Source organism: Centroberyx gerrardi, chromosome 12 (genome assembly GCF_048128805.1).
Source record: "Centroberyx gerrardi isolate f3 chromosome 12, fCenGer3.hap1.cur.20231027, whole genome shotgun sequence".
In the NCBI taxonomy this organism is placed as follows: Eukaryota; Metazoa; Chordata; class Actinopteri; order Beryciformes; family Berycidae; genus Centroberyx; species Centroberyx gerrardi.
The window spans coordinates 20709136-20722922 of NC_136008.1; the positions used below are offsets into that span (position 1 = coordinate 20709136).

The following is a 13787-nucleotide window of genomic DNA, read 5'->3' on the forward strand; positions in this document are numbered from 1 at the left end:
AGTGAGTTCAGCAGGATCACAAGTGTGAAGCAGCCGGTTCAAATGGGCTGTGAACTGTTGACAGTGCAGGGCTGAATCCTCTCTCCCCTCCCCTCCCTGGCTGGACCGCTCTGCTGCAAGGCGGCATTGGTGTTCAGAGTAGCATGGTTAAACTTGAGGTCAGCAGTGTGGCTTTGGTCAGGCTGTCGTGCCAAACGGTATCCAGTCAAATCTTAGTCCAGTCTAAACAGTTGTTGCCATATGTTGCCAAACCAGTGCTGCAGTGGCTGGATGTTAATCCTGGGCATAAAAAACCCCCAAAAAAACTGTTTTATTTGTTGTGTGAAGACTCGATGCTGGCTACCAACTCTCTTCTTGCATTGCTGTGTTGTTGGAGCCCATTATACTAACGAAAGGCAGAACCCAAATGGATTGGCACCTCCAGCCTCAAAGAGAAGCCTCTGATTTTCACAGGTTTTGTTAGTTTTCCCTCTGTGATAAGAACCAGATGAGATTGCGAAATATTAAAATGGACTGCTGAGACTGTTTTGATTATGGCGCTAGATGAGTGATCATTGCCCAGAACATTTCTCATGTTACAGTGTAGTCTGATATTAAAACCACTCATCTGTTGAAAAGCAATGATTCCCATCCATCACATCTCCCTCACTGTTTCCTGAGATTTTCACTTGACTTGTTTTAACTTTTAGACCTATAGGGACTCAGTGATGATGAATGTGGTAGTGTGTAGTTTTACAGCAGCACATAATGTCTCACCTGTTTCAAATGTGATGGAGTGAAAAACAGAAAATATATGTATAGAATACATAAACAAAATATGTAGGTAGGTATTTGATACAGGCCTATTTTATTACTATTGATGTCTTTAATATCCCAAACCTGTGGCCTAATAATCTATTGAAGAACAATAGGATTCAGTGGCTAAGAAAAAGCTGGGCTCAAATTCACCTGATGATTGATCTGTCTCATGATCGTATGATGAGAGAGGTTGGATGATGTGTAGCTTTGTGTCAGAGCAAGACATTGATAATAAGATTGATAAACATAATGTCCCAGATTGATGTGGTTTTTGCACGCTAAGTAAAACAGGGCAGCCAGGAGCAGGTGTCTGGGTTCTTGGGAGTGTTTTTGTTTGCATTGCTGCTGAATTGTTATGGATCTTGACAGGCTTGGTATATTAGCTTCTCAGAGAGTGATGAGACAGTAAATCAGTAATCGGTTTATCTCTCTAAGAAAGGTCTTGCTCTCCATGTCACTTTTTTTTTGCTGCATTTCCAGCTGGACCGGTGCCAAATATAATACATCCACTTTTTTGAAGAGTCTGTGACAAGATATGGTTATTCAAGTCAGCGTAATGTTGAGAAATGCCATATGTTTGCAAGAGGATGAATTTACTGACCAGGTGGTTTTGTCAAGCTAAAATAAAGACATTACTTTCCAGTACCACCCACATTAATGGATATTCCCTCCTTTTTTTCAGGTTTAAAGTTTTTTTTTCCCCATTGCTAGGTATTTTTCTTACTGTATTGCCAGCTGTGTGACAAATCACTCATCTATTTCACACACAGGATTCAGAACTGGTAGCGTTTAAGGAGTTATTTTGATTTCCTAAAAGGGCAAAGAGAGCCAGCTCTCGTGCCGGGTCCCCATGGCTCTGAGTGATCTCTGTTTGGATTATGAAGTCATGTTTTTAATTGCAGCGGTCTCTCTCTTCTCTTGCAGGAGTGGATAAAAACCACACATTTGCCTCATCTAGGCCATACTGTTATGTGGGGGCTGATATTCCACTTATTAAAGCATAACCTAGTTTTCATAATTCAATTGTAACATTCTGCTAAATGCTATTATCCCACTGAAATGGCCCAGTTTCTGTCCATCTGGAAGCCTAAACCAGGATCTGAGTCACATAGGACTAGCCCAAGCTCCTCAAGCTGTTTTAACATCCTGAATTGTGGAGATCGGCATTCTCCTCCTTTACAGCTTCTACAAGGATGGAAGTCATTCACGAAATTTCCAGAAAGGTCTCAAACCCCACGTCTCCCTTGAGTATAATTACTGTGTCTAATTGCAATTTGGAGTTCATGCGTTGCCATGCAGGAATGCTTTCAACACCACATTTTCCCCCAAATCCACTCACACTTTCTTAAGATCCCATATACTTTGTTTTTTCTGAGTCAAAGCCATAAGGGTGAATGAGATCCAAAGATATGCTTAAAATACTACGTTTTGTTTTTATGCCTTGTGTTCATGCAGTATAAGCGTTGCTAATAGGCTGCATGTTTGATAGTGATGGCAGTTTGAGTTTATGATAAGTTTTTGCATTGTAATGAATTCCATGACTATGCTGGAGTGTTCCAAGATATTATTAACTATTATTCAAACCATGTACTTACATGCACTTTGTCTTGGACTTGGTTCAAAGAGAGACTGGCGGCACAGCCCCCTTTTTGGACTAATGTCCCATTTATGTGGGCCCTTTTCTGAACCATATCCCATCCCACCAATGTTTTCTTGTCAAGATTAATCAGGGTTATGTGCCTGTCAGCTGGCAACTGATATCATTACATCATACATTAGATTTTGCTGATAAAAGCACACTTGGCCTCTGGTGAGAGATGAGGTTCTGGAAAAAGCATGAACAGGCATCTGGAACGGGCCAGATAGTGTGTTCTTGACTGGGAATTGTATTTCGAACTGTGTCTGTCATTTCACCAGTTTGTAATACACTCTATCACAGAGAGGTATGGGCAGTTTGGGACCTTATTATTTTACATGGAGACCACATGCTACATAATGAAATGATTAATGAATGTGTTCAGAATTGACCCTCAGTTATTTTGTGCATGTGCATAATGTATTTGCATGCCAGCGAGTGACAATGCTGATGGAATATTAATCTGTTATTGTCACTGTGTGTGTTTGTGTGTGTGTGTGTGATTTCTCAGTGGAGCAGGTCCCGGTGGAGTCCTACACCATCCCACTTTCGCAGGCCGAGGTCCTACAGGAAGGAAGTGACGTCACTTTGGTTGCCTGGGGGACGCAGGTAGGAGATTCAGAGCATCGCTGGCAGATTCTCAATGGGTGACCTGAGCAGTCGTAAGTTGTCGTCTATCTGTGGCACAGTGCCCGCGGCCAGAGGAAAAAGAACCGCATCTCATCTCCGCTCAGTGACATTTAAAGCCACAGAGATGAGCAGTGGATTAACTCTAACTCCATCACAAGCCCCCTGTCTCTCAGCGGGGTTTCCCAGCCAGTGGTCTGTGACTGTATCTTCCCAGACATCTCCACAGCATCAAGGCTGTTCTTGGCTCTCCACATGTTAACAGTACATGTCTGCCGCACACTTTCCATTGTTCCCTTTCTTTTTCTTTTCGTCCTTGAGATTTTATTTTCCGCAGCTTAGTATCAAGATGTCTATAGCTCTCCGGGAGTCATCCCTGACGTAGCTTGTGCCTAGCCACTTTAACAGGCTTATCCTGGCCCGGTAGAGGGGGCCTAATGTACCTGTAGCAGAGGGGGGTCGGAGGGCATTGGAGGAAAACGGCTCCATCAAAGCCGGTATTATCGTTGAAGGGTGAAGGGCGGAGAGAGAAGAAAGAAGATCCAGTAAAGTAGTGGAAACCATGGCTCTCCTTTTTGAAATGCCAGTCTTCTTTCCCACCCCATTACTCCCTCATCCGTCAGCCCGGCGCAGATGAGAGTAAAGAAAACAGCTTCCACAGTGGGAGTGGTAGGAGCAGTGCCCAGTGCTCACAGTAAAGGTTTCTAATGAGCCAGACAGAGGAAGGTTTTCCCCCTAGTCTTCGCAATCACTGTCTATTATTGAGTGTTGCCTCAGAAAGATCCACTTTATCTGCTGGCAGTAATGTAACAACAGCATCATTGCATAATGAATGCTTACAAGTATGAGCTTATTTGTTAGGGTTAGGCCTGTATCTGGTGTAACTGGTTTGACTGCTGACAACTCCTCCAGCTGTGAGATTTCAGATTTATCACAGCCATTGTTAATCTGGGAGCAGCCAATAGGGCCTGCCAGTAAACATGGACTCAACGAACCCAAGTGCTTCATTCATTACTCAAAAGATGATTTAAAGGGACTAACTCTCACTTCATGCTTTGAGGTTGAAATTGCTGTTTTTGGAGCTGCATAAATGCCTTTTATTAATTAAATAATTCCAGTTATTTTCAACTGGGGCCTTATTTTTCTAGTTTTTGCCATTACGACGATTGATTGTGTTCAAAATTCCGTCACTTACTTCACTGTAGAGCATTATATAGCTTCAGTTTGCCAGTAGCACTGCTCTCCAATACAGTCAAGGGCCAAAGTAATCTCCAACTGCTGAACCCAAAAAGTGATTAAAACACGTCCTTTCAACACTCATAATACTCACATTGCAGTTAAACATGTCTTTAAATAGCTGTGATCAAACAATTAGCACAACATTCACGTATAATAGCGCTCAAATGTTGCACAAAAACCAAAGACATAAAATCTCAGCCTAACTGTAAACTGCATTAGCTTGTGATACTTAAAGGTGTTCCTCCTTTGATGTTTTCCATTCAGATCCATGTGATGAGGGAAGTCGCCAACATGGCTCAGGAGAAACTGGGAGTGTCCTGCGAGGTCATCGATCTACAGACCATCCTGCCCTGGGACACTGAAACTGTTTGCAAGGTGACACAGAAATACACATACAAACACAAATCTACAGCACCTTTCACCCTGAGTGAAAATGAGACCAAAGTAGATGCAAAACAGTGAACAGCACAAGTAAAATTATTCTTTGCTGAGAACAGAAAATTATTATTTTTTTATTTGGAGGCAGTTGCTTATTTTCAGTGTCTGATGACAAATATTCTGAAATTCTAAAAACAATTATTGTTTGTGTGTTTATCTATCTCTAAATCTCTTTCGATATAGATACATTGATATATATACATAGATATATATTTTGGGTTCATCTTTGCCAAGTGTGCCAATAACTGTGAAGGGCACTGTACATCTGTCAGTGCTAAGAATAATTTTCGGGTGATACTTGCAGATTAGATTGTAGGGGTGTAATGGTACACAAAAATCACGGTTCGGTACGTACCTCGGTTTTGAAGTCACGGTTCGGTTCATTTTCGGTACAGTAAGGGGAAAAAATGCAAAACATAAAATTGCTTGTCGTTTATTATGAACTTTTGTAAACATCAACAGTTTATAATTTTTTTTTATAAAATTTTAAATGAAACATAATAAAAAATAAAATATATAAAAATAAAATAGAATAAAAAATAGAATACTGCTGCAAACTACTACTAATAAGTTCTCCAATAAATAAAATATTCTCAAATAAATTAAACAAAATATAAAATATAATAAGAAATATATAAAATATAATCAAAAATATAAATAACTATAATAATCTTTTCTTTTTTTAGGAAATGAACTTTTCCACATTGACTAAAGTGCAGCATTTGTTATTGCTTTGGCCCGATCTGAATTACCAGCGAAAGGCTGTTTAAATGACGAAGGGAGCAGCGTTTGCACTACGCTCGTTTTTTTCCTTGCAGCAGTGATATTCACATTCGCGTGGTGCCGTTTCAAATGAGTTATCAAGTTTTGACGTGTTGCCAGAAACATACCCGATCACTACTGAACAAAGGAGACCTTAACGGTAAGGGAGGGTCTTCAAGCTCTGACTTATCGTTTGCATTGGCCATGACGTTCGCTAGCCAGAGGCTAGGTTAGGCTAAGCTAAGCGTGCTGTCTGTGTTGTGCGCTGAAAGTGCGAGGCGGAGACTAAACAAACTTCCGGTCCGCCACTTAATATGTTCGTGTGGGAACTCTGATTTGATGTATGTTCCGCACGCAAAACAAGCCTACTAAGATTGCATTCGGTACACATCTGCACCGTACCGAAAGTCCTGTACCGAAACGGTCCAGTACGAATACGTGTACCGTTACACCCCTATTAGATTGACATCTATTCATCTTTGGTCACAGACAGCCATATTCTGTATTCCCAAGTGATTACATGACACTCCTGTAGAATATTTTATTTGGATCTCTTACACTGATGTTATCGAGAAGATTAAATCGTTGTTCAGCAATGGACTCGTCCCCTTATTCACATTTTATTTAAGATTTGCTTTATTGTGGCGCAGAAACAATGTTCTTCTCGACAGAGTGGTTCCCTGTGGTGGGTGATAAACAGGATTCCTTCCACAGCTGGTAAGATTTGACTACTAGTTTATGTTGCCTCGGCCTTACACAGGCTATGGCGCTAACCAAAAAAATGTTTTATTTGGGAGGGTTTTGAGAAAGGAGTGTGCTTTCCAGTGGGGATTCCATCGTTCTTTATTTTGAGATGGGGGTGGGAGATGAAAGCAAGACAAACTGGGGAATAATGGCACAGAAACAGACGGCAGATGCAGGATTCTTTCCTGGTCAGCAGGGGCGATCCGCACCACAAGTGCGCTGAGTGTCAGTAGACTAAACCACCAGGATACCAGGCTGGCAGACAGACGGAGAAAGTCTGATGTTTTGAAAAGCTCTATGGAAATGAAAGCCCAGGTCTGTGTTAAGGCGAGCCTCTAGAAGCTTGACAGTGGGAGATGAACCATGTATATGCATCCTCTCCACTCTCGGGATGCTGCTTTATAAATGGCCTTCTTAGAATATGTCACGCGCCGTCTTGTTGTGTCAACACCACTAGTTTTTGCAGACATCCTTCAACTGAATTGCCAGATTCATTTTTATTTTGCATATTTATTGTCCAATTTTCATGTCCCTCTGGTGGAACACATGACACAGTCAGTGAGCACTGTGCAGCTTCAGCTGCCAAGCAAATCTTATAACCAACAGTTAAGGCACAGGATGAAATTGCGGTAGGAGGGTAGTAATTTAATAGGGAGTCGATTGGAACCAATGGCATAGACTGTAGTATTCTGCTGGCGCTGAGGGACTTGCAACTTGAAGTAAGCAATAGTCTGTTACAGATTGTTTATTCCAAGAGGCGATGTCTCAAATGTGATGATTTTTTTTTGTTTTGTTTTTGAAAATGCTGCCACATTAAAACAACCATGAACTGCCATGAAATTGAATAGTGTGTTTATGTGCTGCGTAGTGGGCCTATGGGCAGGCCTGCCGTCTCAGGCTTCTCAACAACCTCTCTCCTTGACATTTCCTCCATCCAAATGCCTCCTTGGATATGTTTCATCTTCACACCCATAACCTGATTCCTGCCTTTCCATCGCTGCCCTACCCCCACTCCTGCTACTAATAATGCCACAGCCTTTTCCCTCTTTTATATCTGGCAATTTAGTTACTGTCATATTATATTATTGTCCTTAGACAAGATGTTTCGCCCTTTGAGACGCTTTCTTGTGGCATGTTCTGCTGAGCACAGAAAGAGCCTTTAATCAAGCTGTTGGTGAATAGCGATGAACAGAATGAACACATTTTAGACTAAATCATGATTATTAACACCAGGGCTAATGCATATGAATACACATTAAGATCTTTTATTTTATCTTTTAATCAATCTGCAGCGCAGTGCCAAATTTTCCGTCCAGATGTGCATTAGTCAGAACAAAAACAAGCGTGAGTCTCTGGTTCTGTTAAGCTTATGTAAGACTTCCAGTTACTTTGTAAAGAAAAAGCAGAGGGGTTCTGTGTTTTTGTGTTTTGAAATGGCGAGAAACTAGGGAATGGAAACAGCACTGACTTGATGAACAAAGGACAGTGGGATCAAATATCTTGGCCTGTTTCTTTAATGCATAAAAGGTGCTATAGACGTTATGATGAGATAGTGTTTGGTTGTCCAAAAATAGAAAGAGACGTGTTTTTACAATGGTAGATATGATCTTTGCTAATTATGAAGCGAACACATTGCAGAAGATCAAAATTAATCTATATGGACCACTGATGCCTTTTTTTTTAACTTGAGTAAGTATGTGTTACTGGTGTGTTGTGTGTGTGTGTTGACATGTAGGCCGTTCACTGTATGATGGAATAATTAATCAACCTACTTCATAGGATACCTTGACATCTTGAATTTTAGTCTGTTGCTTTTTATTAACGAGGCATTTGTCACATTATAGGAACAAGTTTCTAAAGCGTTTGCCATTGGTTTTATTGATAAACACTAACAATGTTAAGGGGCTGTTGTCCGGGTAACTGCAGCGCCGTTTGAAAAACCTTTTCACCACATTATGACTGGTGAAGACTTCCTGGCGAAGAATAAAAAATAACGGTCTAAAATTCAAACTGTCAAGGTTTAATTTTAATAGCTGCCATAGACACACAGACTGCTTTCTATTATTTATGAGTCAGTGGCATAGTCAGATGGAGAATTATTCTCTCGGTGAACTCATTACTGGCTGATGTGAATACCTCTCTAACATATTGCCACCAGTGGAGGTCCTCTTTTGAGCTACGTACTTTTCATTTGTGCCGTGAAGGCTTTCAGTCTTAAACCTCTTCATATCCCATTGAAAAATATTACACACATTCAGAGCCCTGCACACAATTATGTTGTCTTGATTTCCCAAAAAATAAAATTTATTCTCAAAAACCTCAGAAGAAAACCATACGCCTACTAAAGTAGTATAGCAATGACTTTTCTGCAACAATGGAGAGCATTTAGACAAATGAGTGAAATGATGAGAAGGCCCTGCGTGCCCTCAGTCACCCCAAACAGTGGTGCCCTAACTACTGGGTGCTCCCCGACTGCTCCCGGCCCTGGGCAGGCCTGGCATCTGGATGCTTCTGTGGCTGCAACAGACTATTTCTTCACACAAGAAGCATCCATGCAGAACTGCTATGAGTGGAATGTCTATATACAATGCTATTTACATTTTATGGAAAGCCGTCAGTTGTTTCTGTGTAATGTGTTAAGGTCAGTGTGTATGAATTTTATTGTTATTTTTCCCAGGCCATGCGGTTCTTCAACATGGCCTCGACCTTTTCTCAAAACAGCTGCCCAAGGCAATAACCAGGCTATGATCAATAAGTATTGGCAGGAACCTAGCCTGTATTTTCATCACTGCAAATCAAATCATCGCATAGTGTGCCTTGTTCCCGAGGCATGGCGTGCCGTAAAACATTTTTTGACCACACAATGAATTTGTAAAAGCTGTTATTCTCTGATAAATAGATTCTTGGAGCTAATGCTATTTTTGGCTTTAGAGAGAGATAGTAGGCAAGTAATCGCATCGGCTTCTTAATTCAAAAGATTGTACACCTGGTGTCCAGCTTTTCCGACATGCTTACATCTCTTTAAAGCTGGCCTTTTGAACCGTTGATTAACTCATGGGCTGATGCGGTGAGTGTACAGACAGCGAGATAGGCCGCAGACGCACATCCGGCTGCTGGCAGCCAATTAAAATCTTTCATGTGCTATGAGTCACATTTACCTTTTGCGTCTTTCAGTTGAAAAAGCGTGTGCATATGTGTGTGTTGTGCAGCTGATTTATATGTAGCCTGCTTGTTGTTTTTGAGCATGGTGAGTAAAATAAATGAAGAATGATGTGTCTTTCAGCATGAGAGATCATTAAAGCAGCGCTTTAGAGGAACATGCCATCTTTCCGTTTCCTGAGGGATCCATTCTGGCAGCAACTAGCTGTACTTGGATCTAAATATATTCAACCCTCTTGTTGACAAAGGGAATCATGGGCAGAAATTGCTGTAAAAGTAGAGAAAAAGTGAGTGTATTTTATTTTGTCCCACTGTCTGGAGCGGTCCAGTAAATGTAATAGTCGTTCATTTAAGGGATAAACAAAATGGCTGGTTTGCCCCTGCCAGACCCACGGCTCAGATGATATACTGTGGAAAGTCTCCCTGTCTTACTTGGTCAAAGTACGTGTGGAGGTTTAGTCCTATAAAGATGCCCATGTTATCAAGAGCACACACTGCAGGAGAGCTTTTTGATTCTTCTCTGAGTGGGGTGCTTCATTCCCTATTGTTTTACTGCATTTTAATGTTTTTCAGATGGCCTTTCAGCCAACATTTCTGCCCATCCTTCCATGGCTCCACATTTGTATGACTTGGCTCTGAGTGGGCCAGTCAGCAGTATAAAACATCTCTGCTCCCGTTATTGTATTAGTGCATCGTTAGTGATTCAGCCTCATTCTCAGGTTTTCCAGACTCCAGATCTAGACAGTGTGGAATTGGGGAGAGCGGGCCGCCAGGCCGGTCCGTAATAGAGTTGTTGGCTCTTAAGCCATGATTGGAGATGGCACTTCCCATAATGCCTCACATAGAGTCTGTCGGGCAGCAGCTCTGGGACCTGGAGTGCCTCATGTCCCTCCACAATGGGCCTCTTATTTCCTCCCATGGCCCTCCACTCAGCTCCCCAGTTATTTGACTGCTCTATCCACCATGAGGCACAACTGCCCTTCCAGACACGCCTGTCCAAGACAAACCTGCTGGCCTCAACCGGCTGATGTGATCAAGATGTGGCTGCTAGTTTCAGGGAAGCCCCGCAGATGGCCTCCAAGCTCCTTGCGCGCATGTCACCAATAAAATGCTTTCCAGAAAAATTAATGTCAAATTTTTTTTATTTTACAGGAAGCTTGTGGATGGATTGGCTCACTTGCCCCCTTTACCTCACCTAATCAATTTGTTGGAGCACTGGAAGTGAGCGTATAAACCTAGCAGTCATGCATTGTTCTCCACTAACCTTACAGTAGAGTTCATGTATACTTTTCTTCGCCCCTGTCCTGATGGATGGGTTCAAAAAGTCAACTTTTCATCACCAGAACATGCTTGTATTACGGGGTATGCACACTAAATGCAGGGGCCAAGAAGCTGTCACTATAAAAAGTGGTAATATCTGCCGGGGGAAGGCTATTTCCAAAGTTTGGTTGGTATCTCTTAGTCTCTCGCCAAGCACAAAGCTTGGTCTGTCATATTTCTGCCTCTCTCCCTTTATCCCCTTTGCCTCTTTCACTCTCTCAGTATTACAGCAGTCATCCCACGCAGTGTTTTTTTTGTCTTTTCACCCAGAAAGACAGAAAGAGTGAATAAGTGCGTTAGGGTTTGTCTTCTTAGCAAGTCTATGCTGGTCTATGAGTTTGCAAGTCCAGTCTGCTCCTATAAAAGATACACTGTTCCCACTTTCAGTCCAGGCACCGCACATTCCACTCATCATAAGGTGTCCCTGAATGAACCCCAGAACGCGTGTGTACATGAGGCCGACGGGGCTAGCTTGAATTCATGTAATCTTATGTTACTCAATGGGCCTCATGCAAGAACCACTCGGACGAACAGATTCGTTCTTAAATCACTCGTACGAGCGATTTAAGAGAACATGCCGCATTCACCAATTTTCTCGTATTTAGAATTTTCTCTTAGGTACGAACAAAATTTACGAGTGGTCCAGACCTGTCGTATGAGTCACGTACAATCAACCTGCCGTTCTCCAAAGCAAAAAAAACAAACTTTGTTGTTGAGTAATGGATTGTATCTCTGTCACTGTGAAGAAATGTTGAGTTTGAATATATAAATGACACTGTAAAGTAATGTATAATCATGTTGAGATTAACCAGTACAGTGGTTATAGCCATAGGAAAAATAGCAAGGGAGCACTGTTGGCTTTTTCAAAAGAAGGTAGTGCGTAATTTATTTTACCAGAGCCGCATAAAATCTCATAAGTATCCGTGCGGGTTACATAGTAGCCTATAAGTGCGCTCAATACAAAGACAAAACAAAAAACACTAATAATTGCCAGGTTATTTGACAAACATTCAGATGAGACAAAGGCAAGGTTAGATTATATTGGGGGAAAATACATTATAGAGGGAGATAAATCTGATTTCTAGGCTATTTTACTCCAGTTGATAACGTTAATGTGGGTGCAAGTGAATCAAGCAATTTCTTTTTTTTTCATTTCTGTGACGGTGCCCTAACGACAAATCACTATAGTCCTATAATATTCCTATAATACTCCGATATGGACTTAGAGTGTCTGTGGTACTCAATAGTGAGTTTATAGTGACCTTATCATGGTATTTTTGTCTTCGGTAGTATCACCAGAATCATCAGAATTAGCTTTGTTGGGATATTTATTTAGTATTCATCTAAAATGTATAGGAATACTATAGTTATTTTTCGTAAGGGAACGCACAACAGACAACACTGCATTAACAGCACAAGTTATTTTCTCCCATTCCTTGGCTTTAGCAGGACCTTTGATTCCACTATTGAATTATATTAAATATTATATGCTTTGGTTGACTTATTTCTGATAGTAGGACTTCAGTCTCAGAGCTGGTAGACTTCTTCTTAGTCTTCCGTGTCATTTTTACGAATGAAGCTTCCCGACATATGGGCCGGACGCCTAACCTTATATGGCATTATTGGGGCGTCAATTATGCAAATTCACAATTCTCATGAATGCGCGTTCATTTAGAACAGGTGCCATTCATCATGTTTAGGCAGGTCATTTACGACTGTTTTCTTAAGATACGAGCGTTTGGTGAATCTGATGTGGCACACTCGTACGAGTCCACCTCACGAAAAAAGTACGAGAAATTTAAGATAAGAATATGAAAATGTTCTTGCATGAGGCCCATTGTGTTTTATCTGTAGTTGTATATAATTTAAACAAATTGCACTACTACTATTAGCCTTGTCATTAGGGATAGACTGATGTATCAGTTTGCTGGGATCAGTCGAGCCAATATTTGAACCGGATATTGGCCAGGCAGTGTCATCCAGCTCTGATATGATATGGTTTATTTGATTACATATTTATTGTATAATTGATCAGTATGACACTGGTTGTCTATGGGAAGCCCTTAACCTGAACTGATTCGAATCTGACATTTTGATCGGCTTCCACAAGTATGTGTGACTGTTATTTATTTACTGCCTGAAAATGGTCAAATATAAATATATTGAATATCGGCACAATATATCCGCTACCAGTAGCTTCAAGTCCAAAAGTATTGGAATCAATATTGGCTTTCAAAAACTCATATTGGTCGAATCCTATTTGTCTCTGAAGTTCACTGTGATAGGCTGAAGTGTCTTGCTGTCCTGTCCCACCCCTTGTTAGAGTATCAGCTCTAGCTGTGCTCAGCTACCTGAGGTTGCTGGAGACGGTAGATGCTGCTTTGGTAACAGGCATGTGTTGGCAGATGCTCGCGGTGCCCCCGGTAACTCTGTTTAGTCTAGTTCACTGGCAGAGTGGAAGATATTTACGTCTGACTGTAGTCAGATTAATGAAGATGAATCTACATCTAGCCTAGCTGTCGTTCATGCCGCCCAGTATTGGCCTATTAATAAACAATTACAGGAACATCAGCAACAAGTGCATCAGTTGCGTTCATTTATTTGCTGAAATTATGCACCGACCATTGTTTATCAATCCTCAGTAAAAAAAAAAAAAAAAAAAGACAAATGAAATAATAAAATAGCAAATATGCTACAAAATATGTAGCTTCTCATTTCCATCTCTTTTTTTTTTTTTTTTTTACATTTGTCAAACAAGGCTTATTGACAGACTCAAAAACGGCTTGTCCAGCTAAACAACAGCTAAACAACAGCTAAACAACAGTGCGGTAGGTAGAGTCCCAATAAAACAGAATGGCATTTAGCCTGCGCCAGCCAAGCCTTTAAACAGTAGCTGATATGCCTATGAACTTAACCAATAGTAGCATTTCAGGATTTTGACATGCCCATGTTCCTCCCCTCAGAAAAGTTTTATATTCCGCCAAAGCGCTTGTCACTCAAGTATCGATATCGGGACATCTTCATTTGCTGATCCAAGTACGAATACTTAGCTGGATCGGTCCTG

General features: G+C 41.2%; 1 protein-coding gene across 2 annotated transcripts in view; it reads left to right on the top strand.

The window, feature by feature from the left end:
- The window catches only part of bckdhb (branched chain keto acid dehydrogenase E1 subunit beta), a 56844-nt gene that overhangs the window by 13742 nt on the left and 29315 nt on the right, over positions 1 to 13787 (top strand). For both annotated transcript variants that reach the window (XM_071902409.1, XM_071902410.2), the window contains exons 7-8: positions 2946 to 3043; positions 4565 to 4675. In XM_071902409.1, the coding sequence (XP_071758510.1) occupies positions 2946 to 3043; positions 4565 to 4675 (209 nt within the window). The remainder of the gene's footprint in view (positions 1 to 2945; positions 3044 to 4564; positions 4676 to 13787) is intronic.